We start from the raw sequence: 24,862 nt of genomic DNA, 5'->3' as shown, positions 1-24,862 counted from the left end.
ATCTTCTTTCTTTTAATCTCCTTAAAATTGACCATCTTAAATAATTATTTTATTTTAAGGAAATTGACCATCTTAAATAATTACATTATTTTAAGGAAATTGACCATGTTTTAGTCTCTTACAAATGTTTAGGAAATTAACAAGCTTCTATATAATTAAATTTTAACTCAAACTATATAATATTTGCATTGAGATCCCTTAATCGGGTCCGTCACACGGTGCTAGTTATTTAAAACTATATAGTATAATTAATTTGTATAGCTTTCTTTAATTACATTGAAGTCCCTTGATTTCTGGATTTAATATATAGTATTGATTACACTAATATACATAGAATACAAATTATCGTATAAGATGGTCTTACATTGTGACATAGTCCATTTTTATAAAAAAGGTTGTTCATTTACGGCTAATAAATGAGTTTTCTTTTTATGCAATGAAACCGTCACATAGTATAAAACTGTCTTATACAATAGTTACGGGGGAAAGAAACCCATCCAACATCAAAACTTACAAAGTGGGAACATGGTTTCCGAAAAGGAGACCCTTGGTACAAAAGCAAAGAATATGGAGCATACACTTTCAATAACTCCACTCAACCTTTTTTTTCAGCTATCCTGCAAACCAGCTCCACATGGTCAAACTCATTCATAGCCAATAACAATAAAACAACAAAACAATTAGATAATTCAACCAAAAGCTCATCTTTAACGCAAAATCTTATTTCATTATAATAATCCTTTACGTTACAAAGAAAGTAGTTTTGTTATTACTATATACTCCGTAATAATGAGGCCGAGATGACACACTTTACTAAAAGAAACCGAAAGTATTTTTGTAATCTTGTGAAAGGGTTTTCTTCAAAAAAAAAAAATGGCATCCAACGAAAACCTCAAAGATCTGCAATGGCTTCTGCAGAGGTTGGAGTCAGGAAGCATAAAGCTTCAAAATGTTTCCTTCATCCTCTCTCAACCAGCTTCAAGCTTTTACCAAGAGACGGAAAGCTCCATTAAAATACACATTTCAAAGGAAAACAAGGATTTCTTCTCATACCTTCTAACACAACTATCAACAATGTATAAAGATAACAACAGTTCCTTAAGAAACATGGAGTTTCATAGAGTGCATTGGGAAGTTGAGTATCTCCAGAGCCTTCGTGCATTGCTCGAAAACAACCCGGGTATTAAGCACATTATGTTTCGGAGAAATGGGTTTGGTTTGGATAGTTTAAGAGAGTTCTCAGAAATCCTGAAAAGGGACTGTAATGTGAAGGAAATCGTGTTTTGCGAGTCGAGTATTGGACCTACAGGAGCTGAGCTGATATCTGAAGCTTTGAAGGTGAATGATAATTTAGAAGAGCTTCAAATATGGGATGATTCAATCGGGTTAAAAGGCGCAGAAGAGATTTCCAAGATGATTGAAGTTAATACATCTTTAAAGCTATTGACTGTCTTTGATTCAAGCTCGTTAACGGCAATCCCGTTAATTTCAGCTTGTTTAGCTAGGAATAGAGATATGGAAGTGCACATTTGGAGCAAGGAAAAAGGGGAAAGAAGTTCAAAAGTTGTGGAATTTGTGCCTGAAATCAACATTCTCAGAATTTACAGGATGAACATATCAGGTGCTTGCAGGGTGGTTTGTGCTCTAGGGCTTAATACTACTGTCAAAACACTCGATATGACCGGAGTGAGATTAAAATCACGGTGGGCGAGGGAATTTAGATGGGTATTAGAGCAGAATAGAACTCTTAAAGAGGTGAAACTTTCAAGATGTTGTCTTAAAGATAAAGGAGTGGTATATGTATCAGCAGGATTGTTTAAAAACAAAAGCTTGGAAAGTTTGGAACTTGATGAAAATTGGTTTGGTCCAGCAGGTTTAGAGCATTTGTTATGCCCATTAAGCAGATTTACATCACTTCAATGCCAAGCAAACATTACACTGAAAAATCTAACCTTTGGAGGGCAGAGAATGAGGATAGGCAGAGGCGGGCTAGAGGCGATCCTGGGGATGATCACGACCAATCAGAGCGTGACGCGTCTTGGGATCTACAATGATCACGGATTAGGGCCAGAAGACATTGTTATAATCTTTAGAAGTTTGGAGAAAAATGCCTCCTTGAAGCGTTTGTCGTTGCAGGGTTGTCAAGGAGTGAAGGGAGAAATGGTATTGAATGCCATTTTGGAGACTTTGCAAGTGAACCCTTGGATTGAGGAAATTGACCTTGATAGGACACCATTGGAGAAGGCAGGAATGACAGAAGGAATTTATCAGAGATTAGGTCAGAATGAAAGGTCAGCTGAACCAGATATAGATCACTTCAAAGATATGTCAATGACAGCACCCAAAAGTTGCAGGGTATTCATATGTGGACAAGAATATGCAGGTAATACACTCAAAAAGAGTGGCAAAAACTTGGGTAAGACCGTCTTATTGTAGAACGGGATAACAATTCGAAGTGAATGACGTCCTACCATAAGAAAGTCTTATCCGAATTTTGTTTATTTTTTCATCTTATTTATATCGTCTCCATCTGACTTTGATATTCAACCAATGTCAACTGTAACCAATAATTCCTCCAAAAATATACTCTCTCGTCCCAGTCAATAGTTTATATTTGCTTTATTTTCCCTTCACAAAATAAAGCAAACGTAAACTATTCACTGGGTCAAAGGGAGTAGTCGAGTAGATAGATTAATAATACGAGAAGTTAAGTCTGATCTATTAAAACTGGTATTTCCATATGACTGCTAGTCTACTACGAATACGAGTAGTTTTAAAAAGTCATACTTTATATTGCGAGAGAATATCACTCGAAGTTGACAGTGGTTGACCACTGTAGTTAAACGGGGACAATATATATGGCATGAAGGGAGTACTATACTACGGAGTACGGAGTATATCCTATCTTCTGTTATTAGTTCAATCATCACATATTGTCTAAACGGATCATAAACGCAGGTAAAAGCACAATTTGCAGTTCCATAGCTGATAACTTTTCATCTCCCAAACTGCCATACATAAACCATGTCCGGACTTTGGTGAACCCAATTGAGCAAGCAGTTAGACCAGAAGGAATGAAAATTAAAACATTCAATGACGAAGGAATAAAAATTTCAGTATGGAACCTGGCTGGACAGCATGAGCTCTATTCCTTGCATGATCTCATGTTCCCTGGCCATGGAAGCGCGTCAATTTTCATCATCATATTGAGTCTGTTTAAGAAGCCTAACAACAAAGAGAGCAAAGACCCATCTGAAGTTGAAGACGACTTACAATATTGGCTTAGGTTCATAGTTTCTAACTCAAAAAGGGCTCTCCAGCAATGTATTCTTCCTAATGTCACCATTGTTCTAACACACTTCGACAAAGTAAATCAGCCATCCCAGAATTTTCAGTGTGTTGCGGAGACAATCCAAAGACTCAGAGATAAGTTCCATGGGTTTGTTGAGTTTTATCCAACAGTATTTACAGTAGATGCAAGATCCTCGGTATCCGTGAGTAAATTAGCTCAACATATAAAAAATACAAGCAAGATAACCCTACAAAGGGTACCTCAGGTTTATGAGATTTGCAATGATTTAGTCCAAATCCTGTCCGACTGGAGATCCGAGAACCATCAAAAGCCGGTCATGACATGGAAAGAGTTCGGTGAACTTTGCCAACTAAAGGTTCCTCATCTGAGAGTGAGATCAAGGTCTGAAAACAGGGAAAAGACTGACATGAGAAGAAGGGTCATTGCTAGCTGCCTTCATCAAATAGGCGAGGTCATTTACTTTGAGGACCCTGGACTTTTTATCCTAGATTTTGTATGGTTCTTTGATGAAGTTATTGGACAGTTAGTACGGTTAAATCCCAGAAAGCAAGGTTCAATAAAGAACGGGCTTGTTAGCAGGAAAGACTTGGAGAAAATTTTGCATGGAAATTTACATAATCAAATTCCAGGGGTGAAGGCTAAAGTTTTTGAGAGCTTAGAGGTTAGTGACCTTGTTAGGATGATGATCAAATTGGAACTGGGTTATGAGAAAGATCCATCTGACTCAAACTCTGAGTTATTGGTTCCTTCGTTTCTTGAAGACGGAAGGTTAAAACCACAAAAGTGGGAGTTCAGTTCCCCTGACTGTGTGTATGCAGGACGACATCTTGAATGTGAGGAATCAGGCCGCGTGATTTTGACTCCAGGATTCTTTGCTCGTCTGCAGGTAAGATATGCCTCCTCTTTTGTATTGCTGCAGGAAAAATACATATGGAGTATATTTCACAACTAGAAGAATGGTGTCTGAAAAATTTAGCCATAATCCATAATCTTCTGGACAGAATATTCTAGAATGTTTACAGAAGTTCAACTAAAATTAAATACAGGTCAGCCTGTCTAAAACCACATGTATTTTCACAAATTCCTTCTCCATGTACTTGGTCATGCAAAATTAGAACTCTTAAATGTCAGTGGGTTTCGACTACGTCATGACTCGGGAGTATCATTGCTCAATGACTTTATCAGCAACACAACTGACATCTGCATTTGTTTGTATATCAAAGTAGTTTCTAGGAAATATATGCATGTTACAAATCCGTTAGAATATCAGGTGTTTTCCCTTTTCTCTTTATTCAAAGACGATTTGTGTTAACCGACCCCAAATCATTTTGGGACGAAGGCTTTATTGTTGTTGTGTTGTTAATGAGGATGTTCAATCATCCTTTTATATTGTGAAAATATGAACAAGGACAAAAGGCAACATCTTCATGGATGCAAGACTAACTTTACTTTGACAGAATTCAATGATTCAAAAGATGACAACTTGCTCTGTTATTTTGTAAATTAGGTTCATCTTCACAACAAATTCATGGCACTAAAGGATCAGCATGGAGCAACTTACCGACTTGAAAAGCAGCTGATCTCGATCAACATCAATGGCATGGATATCAGAGTTGAGCTCGGAGGACAGTTAAACTATTACATCGATATTTTGTGTTGCTCAACCAAGAATCTAACAGAAACACTCCGACTTATCCACCATCTCATAATCCCCACAATCCAGACCCTCTCCCAAGGCACAGTACTGATTGAAAACATCATTCGACCAGAATGTGTCAGAAACCTGATCCCACCAAGGAACAGAAAAACCCAATATCTCAAACTGCAGAATCTTAAACAAGCCCTTCTCTCAGGCCCAGCTGATGGCATGTATGATTATCAGCATACATGGAGTTCAGTGTCTGATCTAGGCAAGCCGGTCCTAAAACAAGGTTTTGATTTTGCAAGAGACCTTATTTCAGATGATGATTTCAAAGAGGTACTTGAACGAAGATATCACGACCTGTATAACCTTGCCAGTGAGCTTCAAGTTCCGCCTGAAGATGATCCCAACCCAAATGGACCAACCCATGAAGAAATCGATCCCCAGGTAGAAGCTTCATTAGGTGGGATAGCTAAGGGAGTGGAGCAGGTCCTACAGAGGCTAAAAATCATTCAACAAGAAATAAGAGATCTGAAGCAAGAGATCCAAGGGCTACGATACTATGAGCACAGGCTCTTAATAGAACTTCATCGAAAAGTTGACCACTTGGTAAACTACAATGTCCAAATTGATGAAAGGAAAGTACCAAACATGTTCTTCTTTGTCAGAACAGAAAACTACTCTAGGAGACTGGTAACCAACATTATAACAGGAATGACAGCACTGCGACTGCACATGCTATGTGAGTACAGAAGGGAGATGCACGTTGTTGAAGATCAAATGGGTGTTGAAATGATGCAGGTTAGAGGTGTATTATTTATTACTAAGTACTATCAATTGTCAACTGATCACCAAATAAAAGAGAAACAAAATTACTTGATCTTCCAAAAAATGCAATTTACCTTGCACAAATGCTTGTACTCCATCACTCCCATGTTATCCTCAGTTAGCTTTGGTGGTCGAATGATGTCAATTTTTTTAACCAAAATTTACTCCTGATGTAAAATAGTTACAACTTTGGGGTAATGTTGTTGTTCCACATATACCTGAAGAAATTATTCTCGAAATTAACATCACTCGACCACCGAAGTTGGGTACTATAAAGTTGGGATGAAGCCTGTATAAGACTGTCTTTTTGTAAAGGCAAAACCAATTTTCCCATATGACTTCAGGATAAATATCAATGAGAATTTAGGTTGGTCTCACAATATGACGGACCATCTATGGGGACACTTAGTGTTTACATTTTATATTGACACTTGACACTTATCTTTACTAATTCATAAAATTTGGGATACGACATAATGCAGGTCGACAACGTGGCTGTCAAATGCTTGGCTCCCTACATGACAAAGTTCATGACACTGATAACATTTGCACTGAAAATAGGTGCCCATTTAGCAACAGGAATGGGAGCAATGATACCTGATTTGAGCAGGGAAGTAGCGCATCTGTTAGGCTCTTCAGCTTTGACAGGTGCAGCTGGCGCAGCAACTGTAGGGGCATTTGGTGTAATGGCGGTAGGGGCCTCTACGGCAAGACACAGGTCCCGAGACATCCAGCAGGATCAAGGCGCAGCACAGCAATGGCTTCTGGATTTCATGAGGGATCGGGGATGCTCTACTGGAAGAGATATTGCCGAAAAGTTTGGTCTGTGGAGAGTCAAGTATAGAGATAATGGTCAAGTTGCATGGATTTGCAGAAGACACATGAGTTTAAGAGCCAATGATGTAGTTCAGTTACCCTTCTAAAGCCACTATTTAATCAATGGCTCAATGCATTAAATGTACCCGACCCGTGTTTTTAGCTAAAAGGAGTGTCAAAGTGAAGTGCTCATGTCCAAGTACCGAGCATCAAACACTGATGGACAAGGACACCAGGTACTGCAAGCAAATGAAAGTAATCAGTGTAGCTTGTATTGCAAGATTTGCAACTGCTTTTCCTGAATTAAATCCATGTTATCTTCGCTTATACACTACTGTAGATCTATTATTATTATTATTTTTTATTTTTATTTTTTTTACTATGAATGACATTGAATGACTATATCATTTGCTGGTGCTAATTTAATCCAGCGCCCAGGAACCATATTGTATATTTGACAGAACTAGTCAGGGTTGAAAGTCCTAGCCCTAACCATAATGTATGCCTGAGCTTTAGCTACCATGTGTGAACCTCATAAAATGCGTGTGTCCACGCCTGCAAGAAGGAGACGAAGACCACTGAAATCAAATATGGTGCTATTTTAAAATGGAATCCTCACAATAACTCAATGCCATATACATGCAATCAGATATATGATGGCAAAATCTTCAGGAAGAAATTGTAAGCTGTATAGTAAACATAAAACAGCCATACCACCATATGAGATATGTTCTGTTCTACATTACCTTTAGCCTTGCTAAAATTACTGCCCATAACAATGCGTCATAATCATTACAGTAGAAACTGTGCTGCAACATAAATCAGTGCAGAATGTAAAACTTGCATTAATATAACAGCTACAATTATGAATGCTAAGAAAAAAGGGATAAAAAAGACAGAACCTGCATATCCTGTTTTTCTTATGTATGTTACTGACATAATGAAATAAACTCGATTATAAAATACCATTACAGAACCCCAACCATGATCACAGAATTAAAACGTTAAGTGAATCTCGAAGTCACTCCCTACGAATACAGGACCAAAATGCATGAATTTGTGGGACACTGGTATTAGATCTCATGATATCAGGAAAGCTGAAATCCAAAACGAAAGCAACACTATAACAAGGAGTAATAAAGTCATGATTCTACAGCGCCACATCTACTTACTAAATCATGGAAATTTTTTTTTCCTTTTCTTTCAAAAGTCGAAACTCGTAGCGCTTCCTTTTTCATGAAACAAACGATTCCTTGTGCCATAATTTTTGCCACGGTTCAACTGAAATCCGTCTCTTTGAAGCGGTCAAGATTTCTTTTACTAATGCAACCTCAAAGCATAGAACTTTGGAAGGCATACAAGTATACAACTCATACAAGAACAACTGCGTTGATATATTTGACACGAAAGCTACAGAACAAAGATTGAAGCTAGGAGAGTCAATTATCGTTCTCCCCAGCCATAACCTTAGTTCATGATGTACATAATACCAAAAGGGTAAAGTAATACAGCATACATCAATCTCCTATTTATATTGACTTTTGATTCTAAAATCTAAAAGTCACCTGTAACATTTTTCTCCACGGCCAGTTGATCATTAGAAAAACGCCCTGCTACCATAAAAGACCCGTGATCCATTATTCTTCAGAGTCTCGGACGTATGATCAGACTTGGCTGGTTTGGGAGTAGTATCCATTGGTAGCTTCATTTTGGCCAAAGAATCAGTAAACTGTTGCATGCTCTTCATGTACATATCCACAATGTCCTGTTGCACCATCTGCTTCTCAGGCTCAATATTCACCGTCACAAGTGGCTTTAGCAATGTCTCCTTTGAAGGTGTTTGGCCATCGTAGGACTCACCCTCTCCTTCTCCCGAGTCTTTGTTTATGTCTTTTGCAGGGGAAATATGCTCCTGATTTGGAGATTCAGAAGTAACTTGGGTTTCAGAGGACTGAGAGCTAGTAGGAAAGCAAATAGATGGCGTCTCATTGGTCAATACACTGCTAGGAGAAGAATCGGCTTGTGAGAAGCTCTCCACAACACGAACACCGAGTTCATAACTCTCAGTATCTGATGAAACTAAACTCTCAGTGGTCTGAGAATCAAGGCTACACTCCACGCCGGTGTACTCAGAAACCATCATTTCGTTTTCGTTCATGAGTTTAGGGTCAGGAAACTCGATATTGTCAAAGTCGGACCCCACAGCTTCTGATTTTACCACATTTTTGTCAGTTTCAGAGGGGATCTTCGGGATTGTCACAATTTCAGGGAAAGACCCGGAGTAGGCAAGAGACAATTGGACAAACCCAGCTGGAGAATGGAAGAGATCCGTCGAAGTGAGAGATAATTCCCTTTCAACCTTCCCGTTCTTGAAAAGGATTTCTGATAATGGCACAAGAGTAAACCCAAGGAGCTGGTCTTCAAGGTAATTTTTGACACGACTAAACATCCAGATCTCACATCTTAACGAACCCTCCGAAGACCTCACATCGAGGCGAACATTGTCATTGATGACCGGATTTTGCCCACCACCATTGATGGTGTGAGTAGATACAGTAGTTTGGGGATGACTTGTCAGGCAAAGCTTGGCATAAACGTCTTGCTTATGGTAAATACATATGTTTTTAATGTCTCGAGCCTGATGTACGTAGACATCAAGGACACCAATGAAGTCTTCTGGATTCTCCGTTCCATTAGGGATGCTGATACCACTAACACCGAGGTTCTTAAATGGTGAAACCACAGATTGTGGGGAGTCCATTATGTAAGTTACAACACTCACACCTGAAAATCATTAGTAAACGCATTACGACAAGCTAAATAAGACATTCATGAGATCATACAAAGAAAGCTCAGATGAATCCATAACAAATCCACAAAAGCCTTGTTACATAAAAGCAAACTCAATTATACGAGACTCACACAACCAATGAATTTAAAAATCTACACCAAACTTGAGGCAAAAGGGCAAAACAAATAATTACATTGCAACAAGAAGTTCCATATTATAAGACCAAAAAAAATGTTTCAGATGAAGTTTGTAAGACTCTGTCAACTGAAGATCTAAGAAGACTAATAAAACACCTCAGACTCCCCATCATTTTCGGTATATAATGAGACAGATAGACTGCGGACTGCCACAAATGATCTGATTAGGTTAAAAATCAAATTTTGGGTTCAATGAACTCTAGAAAGATCAAAGCTGCAATTTTGAGAATGGATACGGCATACCTAGTACATGCTCAAGTAGCTAAACAAGCTCTTCAAATTTCAAAGATAGCAGACCCACAAGCATATAAATAAGATTAACAAAATTTAAGACGGAAGAACAGACAAAACCAACAAGCAGGATTCCACTGATCACAAACCAGAAGCATAGCGGTAAAAATTAAGATAATATTTATTAACTAATGATCAATTATTATTTGAAGAACTGTGACATGCTCACCTAATCCATCATTAACCCAAAATTCAATTATTGACTCCTTACAATTATTATCCAGCTTAAATCCATAATACTTTGTGCTTTCTAGTTAGTCTTGCTGAAGACGGGTCGGAGCAAGTGACGGATAATGCCACTCACAAAACGGATAGGGGGACAAGGTGGGGCACCCTCATGTGCTTCCCTCTCTCCTCTATTTGGGTCATTTGTGAGAGGAAATGGTATCCGTCACTCCAAAGTGACGGATATGTGCCGTCTTCAATGAGATTTTGTGCTTTCCTAATTGCTTACATCAAGCCAGGCCCACAGCCTAATCTTGTCGAAATTATGTTGTTTTTAAATACATACACTAAATCTCAACCAAAACCCTTAACCACAAATTCCTAATCAGGCAATAGTGCAATACACACAACCTTCATTAAGCACTTCAGCTAATGTATACTAAAAATTCGGCTTCTTTAAACCCGAAAAATCACAACTTCACCCAAATCAATAACCCACTTATTCAATTTACAGTACAACTCAATGAAATAATCTGATCATGAACTTACAAAAGAGCTAACAACATAAGCAGTACTAATAAATTCAATTGAAAAAAAGGCAAAAAGTAATTTGGCATACCACAATATGTTAAGCTAATCAACGTTTAACAATACCAAACATCACAAATAACAGTTTAAATCAGTGGCGGAGCTAAGGGGGTTAGCAGCGGAAAATTTGAAACTTGCAGTTAAAACTTTGGAACTTTTTCTAGTTTATCTTATTCTATCCCCGTAACTAGAAATCGGTTCCGCCACTGAATTAAATTCAAAAGCACTAACACCAGAATCCAAGATCACCCATTGAAAACAAACATAAGGAGATCAAAACCCCACTTCAATTCATAATAAAGAATGCAAAATTTAACTATAGAGAGAATTAATTATGCTTAGAAAAAATGTAAAGGAGGGGAGTATTAACTGTATAATAAAGTTCTTGCCTTTTTTCTACCGCTACGTGGAAAGGTCAAAGTCTGAAAGGATATTGAACAACCCAGAAAATTGGAGGTGAAAAAAGTTGATATCAAAGTTAGATTTTTGTGTGTCTATGAATTACGCAAGAATATGGAGTCGGAGAAAATTCAATATTGAAAATTGAGAAGGAAGGTATGGGGCAAGAGATGCTGGTAAGACCCGATAAAATAGAGAATAACTTTTAATAATGGGTCGTTCTTTTTCACATACAAAATTTTCTTTTTTACACACGGTTTTCACAATTTTATCCTCGTCCTTTTCACTAATCCTCTCACTCAAAACTGAATACAACTCATCACCCATCGCGCACACCGCCCACCGGGTCCGGTTCTTGGGACCCTAGGCAAAATCAAGAATTGGGACCCCTGTGAAAAAAAATAACAATGTATATTAAAACATACGATAATACTTCTATTAAAACTCCGTTGCAATCATAGAAAACGAGTTCTATGAGCATTCTTATATGCAAAATCATTGATGATTACATCAATATCAATCTTTCAAAAGCTCCTTCCCGATTGACAAAATCGCAAGACCATTCAACTGTTCTTGTGACATTGATGAGCTTAACTAGGTTTTAATCAATTTCAACTTTGAAGAACTTCTTTACGCTGAAGCCACTGTCACGGGAACTGTTAAAAAAATTCTATAAGCTATTGAAGCATTAGGATAACAATCTGCACTTATAACAAACTCAAGAATTTCAGTGGCTGACATTAATTTATTTGGCAAGGTAGATTGTAACACTTTCAATTCAGAGTAAAGATCATTTAAATCAACATCGAACGTGTAAGTAGAGTGAAAAGTAACACAACTTCCTCTTAATTCATTTCCATCCAGTGATTTTAACTTGTTTTAATCAAACAAAAATCCAAAAATACTTTCAAAGGTTTTTAGTTGCTCAAATCTGTTTTTTAAAAGAACTAATTGTCATATCAACAACAACAAAAAATAATCATGTCTAAATAACTCTTCGGGAGACTGATTTTGTTCATCGTCTTGATTAGTTTCATCAAAATGTCTTTTTTCTAATAACACGACGCTTTGTCGGAAGTGTAGGCTCTACATCCATCTCAAGTGCAATACTTTTAACAATGTTCATATTAGAAGTGAATTCTTCATCTCAAAACTTTTCAAAATATGACAATATACTTTCGATTTGTTCTATGGTGATGTCAATACACATAGACTTAGATTGCAATTTCTTGCTTGCCATATTTATAACAAACAAAATGTCATACCAAATAACTATACCAAGCAAAAATTCAAAACTCCCAAGTGCATTATACAAAGACTCAACCTCACTCTTTGACTTTGCATCATTAGCACAAGAATCATATAAAATAGACAAAGTCAACCTTAATTGTGAAGCTTGAAATCTAATAGCTTTTACAATTTTAATCCGACTCTCCCAACGAGTATTAGATAAACATTTTAAAGTAAGTTCAGAGACATTAGCATGCAAAATTTTCCATCTTTTTGTAGAACTAGAAAACAAAGTATATAAGCGTTGAACAATTCCAAAAAATGAAGTAGCTCTTATGCAAGAGTGTGCCATGTCACTAAGATCAAGATTCAAACTCTGACAAGCACAAGGCATATATAATGCGCTTGGATTTACTTCTAGTAGACGCTTGAGTGCATCTTGATGTTTCCCTTTCATATTGGAACCATTATCATAACCTTAACCCCTTATATCATCAACATTAAGATCAAGTGTAACACCCCCAAACTCCAAGTGCCTTACCAGGACCACTCAGGTATAAGGATACTACCATCTCGGTTACCCGAGGCAATGATAATCATAAGACAATAAAGAAACGTACTTTATTAAATAAGTTTAAGTGATTACATAACAAAACCAACTGTTCTCAAAATACAACTGTTCTCAAACTATAGACCAACTGAATGGAACTGTCTTAACAAACACAGCGAAAGACTAAAGACTCTGATATGTGATGACTCCATCCCCTGCTAGATCCCACGCGTATCCAAGATATACCGTCAAAATCGCCACCACCCCCGAATGGATCACCACAGTTTTAAAACATTTAAACGGGTCAAGATTAATCACACAATTTATATAATCCAACAACACAACAAACAACACAACTCAAACGGTCACACACACAATCACACCCACTCCAATCAATCTCCGTCATAGATCGTCCATCCCTTTGGACCGATCCTCGCGCGGGGGGGACCGTGAGCTGCTTCCCACCTAAGCCCCGCTCATCATACCGAGCGATAACCCTGTCCCATTAATGTGCACATCCCTCCTGTGGCGGGTTCCACAGGATGCGAAACTAGGGCGTGAAGCCACTCCCGCAAGTGACTCCACTCAGCCGAGAACGCATCTCGAGAACCAGAGACAAACAATCACAATCACAATCACAGTCATCACAATACAATTACGATATTAAACAATCAATCTCAACACATCAACAATCATCCCATTATGGGACTAATACTGAGTTGGAAATCTTACCTGGAAAGCACAACTATCAGACGGTCTCTACAGCTGTATCAAAAAGCCTCTTCTACAAAACCTCCTCCTATCATATAACATATAAACACTACCAAGTCACAATCTACACAAAAACCCTCAAATCCCCATATTAGGGTTTAACCAACTTAAAGGAAAAACAGTAAAAAGGGTACATAGATCTTACCCTCGACGCAAGGATCTCAACGGTATAACAAACGATGAAAACCGACCTTCCAAACTCCGGATTTGCTAACAATGCGATTAAAGGGATGAACTTACTTGCTTTCTCTCTTTGACAATAAATTAGGTTTTGAAAAGTGTTTAGAATGATGACGGAAAAGATTATATACCTTAATCGCATAATTAACGAAACCCGAGAAATAACTCCCAGAACCTGCTTACTCGATCGAGTAGCTAAGGTACTCGATCGAGTGCCCCCTTACTCGATCGAGTATCATAGTTACTCGATCGAGTACCCAACAGGTCAGAAACTATTTTAAAAACGCAACTCACCCTTATTCGACAGAGTAAGGCCTACTCGATAGAGTACCCCGAGACTCATAAAACCGTAGTATTACAGTCTTCCCTCCTTAAAAAGAACTTCGTCCCCGAAGTTCAACCCATACATAAAACAAACATACTGACTCGATCAAGACACAACAACGCAACTAAGAACTCAAAACAAAACCCCAACCTATAAAACATGAACTCTCAACACCAACTCCACCAACTATTCCTACCTCCACAACATGGCTCACGATATCGTATCAACTACGTCATAGACTCTCCCGACACCAACTCCATACACTACCAACTACCGTCCACTAACGCTGCTAGCTCCGTTTCACTAACCTATTATCCACTAGAAAATCCACTATCAAGACACTCATAAACATCAAACGGAATGTTACATCAAGAGACTTTAAAACATTTTGTAATACATTAAAAAGTCGTAATCCCGATGTATCATTCACTTCCAAAAACTCTAAAAAGTACTCCTCAATTTGTAATTTTTTTGTTGACATATTCACACATGTACAACAAGAGTCATTTGCTCTTGATGAGCAATATCAGGGGTACAATTAAGAATTATTGAGCATTTCGCATTAATAGCTAAAAGGGAATTGATGTTTGAATTTAGTCGTCAATTCCAAATTAAAAATAATTTATAAAACTCCCAATTATAGTAGTATAATCGGGGTCGAACCACGAGGATGGAGTGGATTTGTACTTAATTTGTTTAAGTCGAAGTTTAGCCAAGTAAATAAAAGTGGAGGTTTTTGCTAACAACTAAGATAAACTAGAGCAAAGCAAACAAAGGATGTGCAATCTATTAAGGGAAAAACAGGGTCTTTGGGTTCACCCGAGTAGGATAGGTGAGAAATTGGGGCTGACTAGGTCTTGGGTAGTGGTTCGGTCTAGGTTTAGATGCCAATTTCTTAGCATCCAAGAATCCTCCACAAAATCTTCACTTTGCTTCCAACCCTTTACATATACATTGTCAACATCTCCTATCACTTTCATGTAAGGAAACATCAAGCAAAAATCAACAAAAGGAATGAGCTTTCACTCACACATTTTATCAAACACCTTAAGTGCATACATGTGAAACCCAAATCTTTACCCAAAACCTAAATGTCAACTACCCATAATCATCACCTGAAACCTACTCAAGATCCCCCTAAACCCTAAAAGGGTCTACTCACACATAGTTAATGGACAAATGTAAACAATTGGAGAAACACATGCAGACACGGTAATAAACATGATACTAATTGGAACAACAACTAAAAAGGAAACGAAAATGTAAACAATTGAGAATTAAACTAAAAAGATAGGAAATTGTACCAACAATGAGGAAAGATTGAGTCTTTGATTAATAATTGGGAGAAGTTCTTCAACAATCTTCTATTACAAGCCAAATACCCAAATGTAAACTATTCAAGTAAACTATATCTAGGCTAAATTGCTAAGTAATTAAGGTTTAACTAGCCTAAATCCCGCGCAATGCATACGCGGTATAAATAAGGTAGTTATTATTAGTGTGTTTAGTTATAGGTTAAATCGACATGTTATTAATTTTCATATTTCACGCCAAAGTATTTTGATTTGAGGAAAAAAAAATTAAATGTGTGTTTTAATGATTTTTTTTTAACTCGAAACTAATGATGTCTATTTATAAATTTTCTCAAAAAAAAAAAAATCATCATATTAGCTAATAATAGGAGCTTATAGTTTTATTTTCTACAGATAATTTTGTGTCCAATCATTAATGATAGCTCCAAATGAAGTATTTAGCAATACTTTAATTTATGGGTTTATATCAAATTTATTTTATTTCAATCAATAATGTTATATTTTATAGTTTAGTAACAAAATTATACTTTGATGAAAAGAAAAAAATATGATAAAAGGATAATGGTTTAATAGAAGAAAATCAATCTTATTTGTTTCCTTAATTAAGGAAGTGCTTTTGAAGGGAAAACATTTTATAATCTTTATTCTTTTAGTATAAGAGAGATGAGATAATTTAAATATAGCAATGATTGTCGTATGAGTTTGCATATTTGGCCTTGTTAATATATTATGAATTAATGAGATAATTATAGCAATGATTCACGTTATACTTACTTTTTACATTTATATTTTTTGAGCTTGCAAATTTGGCCCAGAGCGTGTTTAGTAGAATTCAAAATTAAAGGCCCAATTAGAAATTAATATTGTTTAGGCGGGAAAAAACGTAGAATCACCTATTCACTTAGTAAATAGAGGATTAGGGAAAGATTAAAACTTAGACTAAGGAAACTTGCATAAAATTAGGAGGAAATTCAGATCTAGGGTATAATGTCTAAAATGAATTAGGGAGAGGGTATTTATAGTTTACACCAAATTTTAGGTCAAAAATTACAAAGGAAGGAAATATTCGGCCGAGGAGTCTGAGCCGGCTGACCGGCTGCTAGTGGACCACCCGGCTGGGAGATCCCTATAAGTTTCACTTCAATTTCTTGGTCATCAAATGTTCCCAGCAGGTGGGTCGGCTGTCAGTGGGCCAGTTGTCGGTGAGCCGGCTGTCGGTGGGCTGGCCGGCTGGGAGTCTTATGTAGTTTTCCTTCAATCTTTGAAGTCATCAGGTGTGCACAGCCGGGCTACCGGCTAAGAGTCCCCTGCTTCTTTTCTTCTCTTTTCTTCCCTTGGCTCGTTGGGGTGGATGCCCAGCCGGTAGACCGGCGGCTGCCGGCCAGCCACCGCCTGGGACACTCTTCTCAGCTTCTTCTCCTCTTCTTTCATATGCAATCTTCAAAATGACCTAGCTCGCTCCCATTTCTTCCTTTCCGTCTCAAATCCTACAACATGAGACATAAATTCATAGATCGAAAAATAGGGAAACAAATTGCAAGTAATAGGTATAAAAACCGTCTCAAAATTGATCTGAATGCATAGAAAAGAAGGGAGAATTATGACCAAATAAACACATATCAAAATTCCCCACACTTAAGTCTTACTCTTCCCGAGTAAGTGAGCAAAATTTTTGACTCATATTCACCCATCTACCTAACTTAAGCTAATAATATCCGATGAAAGGCAATTAACGGGCCTTCTTCGTCCCTTCAACTCACAATGAACACAATGAGGTATGTACTCCTTTGCAAGGCAAGTGGGGGCTTGCGGAATTTTTTTGACACATATAACATTTAAGCACGAGTCAACATATAATATGCATCACAAAAAGTCGAGCCGCTTTAATTTTCTCATCTAAGCGGGATTTCAAAAATCGAACAAAGAAGGTCATTAGTGGAGGATGTCATCTCAAGTTCTGACCGAGGTGTATATCCCCTAACTCTAGCTCAAGTAGCCAACATTGACAACATGGAGTGCCTAAGAAACAAATTCTAGGCGGGAAAGGGGAAGTACGTTGCTATACTCCCAAGAATGACATGACACACACAAGATTCAACTCCATATCAAATCCTTGACCAAAGGAGACCCAAGTCTGACTCTCACGGGTTTCACTAGTCACTCATTGAAGAACCGGGTGATTTTTGTGACAAAAGTAACCAAAATCACTCCCCTAAATCGACTTGCGAAGTATGCCTGCATTCTAATATGGTACTCTATCTAATATCCGCAAGAGAAATGTCAAAATTATGCACATACAAGAGAGACAACCAGGTTGTAACAGGGCTTGGGTTAGGTGAAAAGGGGTTGGTGCAAGCACCATTTTAGGACATGTGGGGCTAAGGATCGAGTAGTCGCCACATCTAGCCAATTCACTTAACTTCATCAAGAGCAAAAGAATTCTCCACAAATTAGTTAATATGGACACCATTTTTCAAAACTCAATTCTTTCCAAATCAAGACCCAATTGCAAATGACTCCAAGCTTTATTAGACGCGAATTTTTCCTTCTTTTCTTTTCTTTTCTTTTTCATTTCTTTTTTCTTTTTTTTTTCTTTTTTTTTCTTTCCTGCATTTTTCGTGACTTGTTCACCTATTATTAAGCAAAAGTAGTCAAAGTTGAAGCACAATTTCACTCATGTGGCATTAAGATCATACACCTCGAGGGGAGTCAAAATTTCAACCTAAATATACTCCACAAAAGAACCACAATGACGAACTACTCAACCAAGGTGAGTTGTTTATGGAATGTAGTTTTTGGTTGGCAAGTGAAATGACATGGCTAAGCTCAAAATGGGTTAACAAAAGGGAATCCCGACTCAAAGGTGAAAAATAGGCTAATTTGGCTAAATGTGAGCTTACTTTATTTGAACAAAATTGTCTCAATATGCACATCAACACTTCTACAGAATCAAGGAACAAGCTCTATACTTATGCGTTTTGACATGACACACCACGCAAGGAGAACTACTCACAAATACCTAACGGGACCGGTTTGATGGACCAGCCATATGGAGGTCATATCCTCATATTTGAGTAGTTAAATAGGTCCTAGGTCGAGTCTCTGGCCTAATACGGTCTCACAAGGTGGTCGCAACTTGATTGTTAAGCTAGACTTCCGGGTTTTTGCAAGCAAGAACCCTAACCATGTGTCATTAAAAGGCACAAGCTATCAAGAGGGGAATGACACAGACAAAATAATTATCATCATTGGCTACATGGACCCTCCATATTTTTAGACCCTCTATGCAACTATTCACAAACAAGATGCAACGTGTATGAGATGCAACTAAACATATGAACAATCTACGTGAATGCAAGGGTGAACACATATATACATATCTACTCTAAATGCACATAATATCTAGTCCTAACAACACACGCATATCCAAAACGGTTCCCAAAGGGAACACCCACATCAAATATCTCGTCCTCCTCCATGCTAATATATACAAAAATAAAAGGAAGGATAAAGGAGAAAAGATTGGAAGAATTTTACCAAGCGTCTTCTCCGATGCATTGCGTGCATTGCCTATCAAAATGGATTAGGACAAAGCAATATATATAATATAAACAATGCAAAAAATTTGAAAATTTGTAATTTTTAGGCATTTTTTGTAATTTTTCTCAAATTAACAAGTAAATATATACAAATATACGCAAGGTAGATATTTTTCTCCCCACACTTAAAATTTACATCGTCCTCCATGGAACTAAATGTAGGGAAGAAATAGGAAAAATAAAAGACATGTTTTTGTATTTTTGAAAATTTTCTTGAAATTAAAAACTTGTTTTTGTTATTTTTAAAATTTTCTTAAAATAAAATAACTTTTTTTTTGGGCCTCCTCCCCACACTTGATATTTACAACATCCGATGATGGATAAAGTATGGTTAAGAGGCAATTTTTGAAATAAAAGAACATATTTTTGGATTTTTGAATATTTGAAAATAAATATGTTTTTGTATTTTTAAATAATAGAATTTCCTCCCCACACTTATTTATTTACATAATTTTCAATGGAAATAAATGTGTAAAGAAAATTTCGGAAATTAAATACATTTTCTTTTGTGTGTGTTTTTAAATATGGATGGAATGCATGATCTTAACTACATGCAAAAATTGAAGTACGATGCAAATACATGAATGCGAACCTATATGTGACAATATATTACATGAATTTAAATTCTAATGCAATCCTTGTAGACACGGGCCACGGGGGCGCTTGGGAACAAGTGTTTGCATTTGTGGAGTCGCCACCAATTTTTGTGGGAAATTGGAACCGTTCGAATACCTCGTGTCATGTCAAGACACAAAGTAATAACATAGACACTAAGAACTCGTTACCCTTAGCATTCTATGTCTAGAATGACTCTCGTGGATGCCAATGAACACGGATATTCACAGAGATCTGGAGTAAGGGGTGAGGGTACGTATTAGGAAGTCCTTTTACTGAACACCTAATCCCGCCCGCCTCGATAGCGACCTCTACTAATGATTAGGGAAGTTATTCATACTTGATATGTTGTCGATTATATGCATGCAATGCCACATCCAACGTTTTGATCCTAACATGTGAAAATTAACTAAGTCGGTGAACAAATAATTAGCATTTATTAATGTCGAATTAGGGTTTAAAATTAATTACATGTGAAAATAAATCATCCATGATAAAATAAAATAAATGAGTAAATTGCGATAAGTAAAAGTTACAATAAATTACAATGATCCGATTGATTTACGTCAAAAATATACTTAAGACGGACAAATTGAGAAAATGAAAGGAAAATAAGATATAGATAGATTAAAGGTGATATTACAGCTAATAGTCGATTAATTATACAATTAAGGGATTAAGGTCAAAGCAAGAACGGAAGTTCAGGGACAGAAATCACCCAGGAACAGGCGCAACATTGCTGCGTCCCTTGGAAGAGGCGCAGTGGTCACTGCGTCTGTTCCTGAGGCGAGTTCTGGCTGTGAAGTCAGAACTGCGGGTTGTTAATTGTTCGTTGGCAATTTAATGGTTGATTATTGATATTATACTCAAGTGAAGGTGTTTTAGTGTATTATTAACATGTGAAACCGTCATAAAAGCAATCAAACGAATTAAAATGGGTTAAAACGAATTAAAAAACGAATTAAAACGAATTATGTCAAACTAGGTTAAATTATGAAGACGGAAACGAATCGAAAGGAGTGACAAACTAGAAATAAACGGTAAAAATATGTACAAAGGCAAATCTCTGAAACCTGATATGAACAAATCGAGTATCTAAAAATCCGGGTTTGATGTAATGGCGAAAACCCGTAAATATTTATTATAAGGGATTTAAACCGTAAATAACACACGGTAATTATTAAGAATATGTTAAAAGATTATTATGTATGAAGAAAAAGGAAGAAAACAAGAAAAGGAAGCAAAAGGGATGAACTAACAGAGAACCGAGGAGGAAGAAGAAAAGCAGGAACTACGGCAGTCTCTGGAAGAGGCGCAGCAGATGCTGCGACTCTTGGAAGAGGCGCAACAGTTGGTGCGTTTCTTCTCGACATCTGCCCACTGTTAATCCGTAAAAACAGTTCAATGAAAGGGTTTTAGAAATCGGTTTTAAGCATGCTTTCGACGTAAATCTTACATTAATTAGTACAATAAATAAAATACAATAAAAAGATGGGATTTACACCCTCAGACTTACATGTTTGACGAAACGAGATTAACTAAGTTAACGTAGAGTAATTGCTCGACTCGAATGTATGTAGAAAGTGCTCTCATTAGAGGATTTAGATTAAATTGATTGATGTGTAGTGGTCAAATTGGTCGGTCATACAACGTGACTGGAACTCAGAATGATCTGAGCTTACGTGGTCGATTGTGTAGATACCCAGTATCTGCTGAGACTCCAACAAACACCCGATGATTATCGGACTACAACATGCTTTGGAATCGCGGCGTTTGATCGACAGTTTGTGTACAACTTTACGTCGGAAAACTTAAAACGATTTCGAAAATAAAACATTTCAAAACTTTTGAAAAGTACCTGGAGTGTTTAATGCACGACGACGGGGTCGCAATGACACTAACTAGAATCAAAACCGACACCGAACCAAAAACCGACTCAAAAATTCAAATCCCAACTCCAACAACGAGTCAAACCGAATCAACCACCAAAAACAAAACATTCAAAGCCTTCTATACTAAGATTTACCGGATTCATGAATGGTCAAGTACCAAACATGTGACTACAAATCCTAGGATAGAAAAAATCATGATTACACTTGTGTGAAAGTGACAGGACAACTCGAAGACCCGCGTCGTGGCTCGCGCCTCTTTGAGCAGCCCAGGTGGCCACGTCGCTCAAACTCACACAACCACTCATTTTACTATAAATACCCCTCAAATGCCCCCATTTGAGAACTTACGCGAGTGTCCGCCCCCTTTTTTCTCCCTTAAAATTCTCGACTCGACTTCTTAAGTCACAATCCGACGCGTATTTACGACCTACCGATCGTAAATACAAGCCTTACACATTGTTTGGTACCGTCATCATGCATTAAATCATTTGACCGACCACTTCGACCACTACATCGTCACTAATCTTAATAAAACACTCTTTTTACTTACCAAAACGGTTTTAAACTGAATCTTTTCCGACCAAACGAGTTGTTACACTTACGTCGGTTTCTCGCCATAACCAAACATGTAAGTATGAGGGTGTAAAAATCCTTCTTTTATCATGTCTTCATTTTTTTTATGGCTATAACATGCTAAAACATGGATAACACGATCCAAAACATGGGATAAACGAGCCAAAACTGAGTTTTGGCCTGAGGCAGAAGCCCCTTATTGTGCACAAAGGCTCGCGCCTCAATGGGGTGCCCAGGTCAGAACTCAACCGTGTTTGTTCTCATCTTTCCCCTTTAATTCATTTTCATATTTGTAATCGGTTTTTACCATTTCAAATATTTTCAAACTTTTTTTATTTTAGTTTATTTGTTTTTAACTATAAAACATTTTTCACCCTTGGTTCCTCATACCATGACGGTTAAATCCGTGTTTCGGTGATAATATTTGGTTAATTACATTTAAAAGGTATTTTAAAACCTTTTATTTCATTTCTTTACATTTTGGGAGGTATTTTAAAGCCTTTTATCATTTCTTTATATTTTCAAAATAAACATATTAGTCATCAACACAAAGTCATCCTTGGTTCCACATTCCATGCCGGATTTTAACCTGGGTACGATGATGAGTATTGACTAATTATATTCAAATGAACTTAAAATAATTAGTTCATAATTATTTTCAAAAATATTCATGTCAAGCTTGTCAAGTCGAACCCGACACCGAATATCATCAAAATAATGATGATTATTCGAGTCTCGTTCCTCAAATTAACAAATGCGGTCTAAACGACCCTTTCAAACCAAATCGGGTCAAATACCCATTTTTCAATACGTTTTATAAACGTTTTCCAAATGGTCAGAACACGGCATATAACTGTTGGTTGACCCGCGCCTAAGCAGGCCCCTTTTCTCTTATTTCCAAAACCAGAGGAGGCCCCCTTACATCGCCGGCATGCTCGCGCCTCATATGGCCGCCTGACACAGAGCCTGTTCCCTTTCCAGCATTAGTCTAGGACGATCCCGGCTCCGGTTAGCCCGAATATAGGACGGATCAGATGACTATTTGCTCATTCAAAGATCATATTTGCAAAATGCTTTATTAAGACAAATGGATCACGTTATGCACCATAAACCTAATACGGTAAATGGATGTTTAATTTCCGTCTTGCATGCAAATCAACCATTAATCCAACTCGACATCTTACACTTGATACTTGGATTAAATCACCGACTTAGAAAGCTCTCACATGTTAGGTTTAAATTATTGGATGCGTATTCATGCATTTAAACCGTTTTATCAACATTTGCATTCAACCAACCAAGATCGATCAGTAGAGGCCCCTACCGCGGGCGGGATTGGGTGTCTGATTAAAGGGCTTCCCAATACGTACCTTCACCTCTTACTCAGAAACTTTGAATAGTGGACGACCTTATCCAGGGCGTACGAGAGTCATTCTAGAGATAGGATGCTAAAGAGGGACGATTCCTTATCTTTAGTACCTATGTCAAACACTGCTTTGTGCTTCGGTTGATCGAGGTATAAAGTGGATTCGAACGGGTTCCAAGCATCCTACAAATGCTTGGTGGCGACTCCGAACATCTCTAATCGTTTTGAGACCCTTACCGAGACGAAACCGACCGATCTAAAACGATCCGATCGAAAGCACTTTTACGCCACCGAGCGTGGCTTTCAAAAGACCGCTGTATGTCCACATATCGGCTGGGCTTACAGGTGGGCCATGTCCATAGATTGGCGACTCCGCTGGGGAGAACTAGGACACTTACGTCTTTGTGATCCCTAGATGGTGAGACTCGAACGAGGTCTTGGCTGGAATGCATTAATTGATATTACGGTCACGGTCGGGTTCCTTGTCCGGGCCCACAACCTAACCTTCATCGACCAATTAGCTCGTCTCGTCGGCGTTAGTTTTATCATCCCCGCGTCTTGAATCCCGATTGAGTCAAGCATACCATTGACGTCACACATTTCTATTTCGTCAAAGAGCTTTAATCACTTTCGAGCACGAGGCTAGGGCACCCTCCTTACACATTTTGTTTGGATTGGTATCCCTCTCGCAAATCGGGGTTTGATTGCTTGGTGTGTAACCCACCCTTCTAAGCCAAAACCTGTGTTAGTATAATGCATAATATAATGAACTGTGAGTGCTTATGTGCTACTTGATCATAAGTCCTTCCGCGTCATTTTCAAACTTTCAAAAACACCCTTTTGCGCCGTTATAATGGCCATTTAAAACCTCGGTCTTTTGCCGACCGTTGCACGCCTTTCTAGGCCGTCGTAATGACGATTTTCAAACCCGGTTTTTATAACCATTCCAACACGCCTTTCTAGACCGTCGTAATGACGATTTTCAAACCCGGTTTTTATAACCATTTCAACACGCCTTTCTAGGCCGTCGTAATGACGATTTTCAAACCCGGTTTTTATAACCATTTCAACACACCTTTCTAGGCCATCGTAATGATGATTTTCAAACACGGTTTTTATAACCATTTCAACACGCCTTTCTAGGCCGTCGTAATGACGATTTTCAAACCCGGTTTTTATAACCATTTCAACACGCCTTTATAGGCCTTCGTAATGACGATTTTCAAACCCGGTTTTTATAACCATTTTAACACGCCTTTCTAGGCCGTCGTAATGACGATTTTCAAACCCGATTTTTATAACCATTTCAACACGCCTTTCTAGGCCGTCGTAATGACGATTTTCAAACCCGGTTTTTTACAACCATTTCAAATCACCTTTTTACGCCGTTATAATCGCCGCATCTAGACACGGATTTT

General features: G+C 37.7%; 2 protein-coding genes across 5 annotated transcripts; one reads left to right on the top strand and one right to left on the bottom strand.

Annotated features, from left to right (window-relative positions):
- Positions 1-834: 834 nt before the first annotated feature.
- LOC141617668 (protein TORNADO 1) lies at positions 835-7,025 on the top strand. The gene is made up of 4 exons (XM_074434832.1): positions 835-2,383; positions 2,959-4,199; positions 4,821-5,756; positions 6,266-7,025. The coding sequence occupies exons 1-4, from the start codon at positions 874-876 to the stop codon at positions 6,704-6,706; spliced, it is 4,128 nt and encodes a 1,375-aa protein (XP_074290933.1). The 5' UTR covers positions 835-873; the 3' UTR covers positions 6,707-7,025.
- Positions 7,026-7,875: 850 nt separating this feature from the next.
- On the bottom strand, positions 7,876-11,214 carry LOC141617669 (uncharacterized). Of its 4 annotated transcripts, none has more exons than XM_074434834.1 (2): positions 11,002-11,214; positions 7,876-9,383 (listed from the first exon to the last, which is right to left on the bottom strand). In XM_074434834.1, exon 2 carries the CDS (start codon positions 9,358-9,360, stop codon positions 8,197-8,199), a length of 1,164 nt encoding a protein of 387 aa, XP_074290935.1. In that variant the 5' UTR covers positions 9,361-9,383; positions 11,002-11,214; the 3' UTR covers positions 7,876-8,196. The 4 variants fall into 4 exon arrangements, with proteins under 4 accessions (XP_074290935.1, XP_074290934.1, XP_074290936.1 ...); XM_074434833.1 differs by having other exon boundaries at positions 11,021-11,213; XM_074434835.1 differs by lacking the exon at positions 11,002-11,214 and adding an exon at positions 10,663-10,987.
- Between the last annotated feature and the right edge of the window lie 13,648 nt (positions 11,215-24,862).

This window comes from Silene latifolia, chromosome X, assembly GCF_048544455.1.
Source record: "Silene latifolia isolate original U9 population chromosome X, ASM4854445v1, whole genome shotgun sequence".
Lineage (NCBI taxonomy): Eukaryota > Viridiplantae > Streptophyta > Magnoliopsida > Caryophyllales > Caryophyllaceae > Silene > Silene latifolia.
Note: the sequence above shows the minus strand (reverse complement) of the source record. Positions and strands in the feature narration are given on the sequence as shown.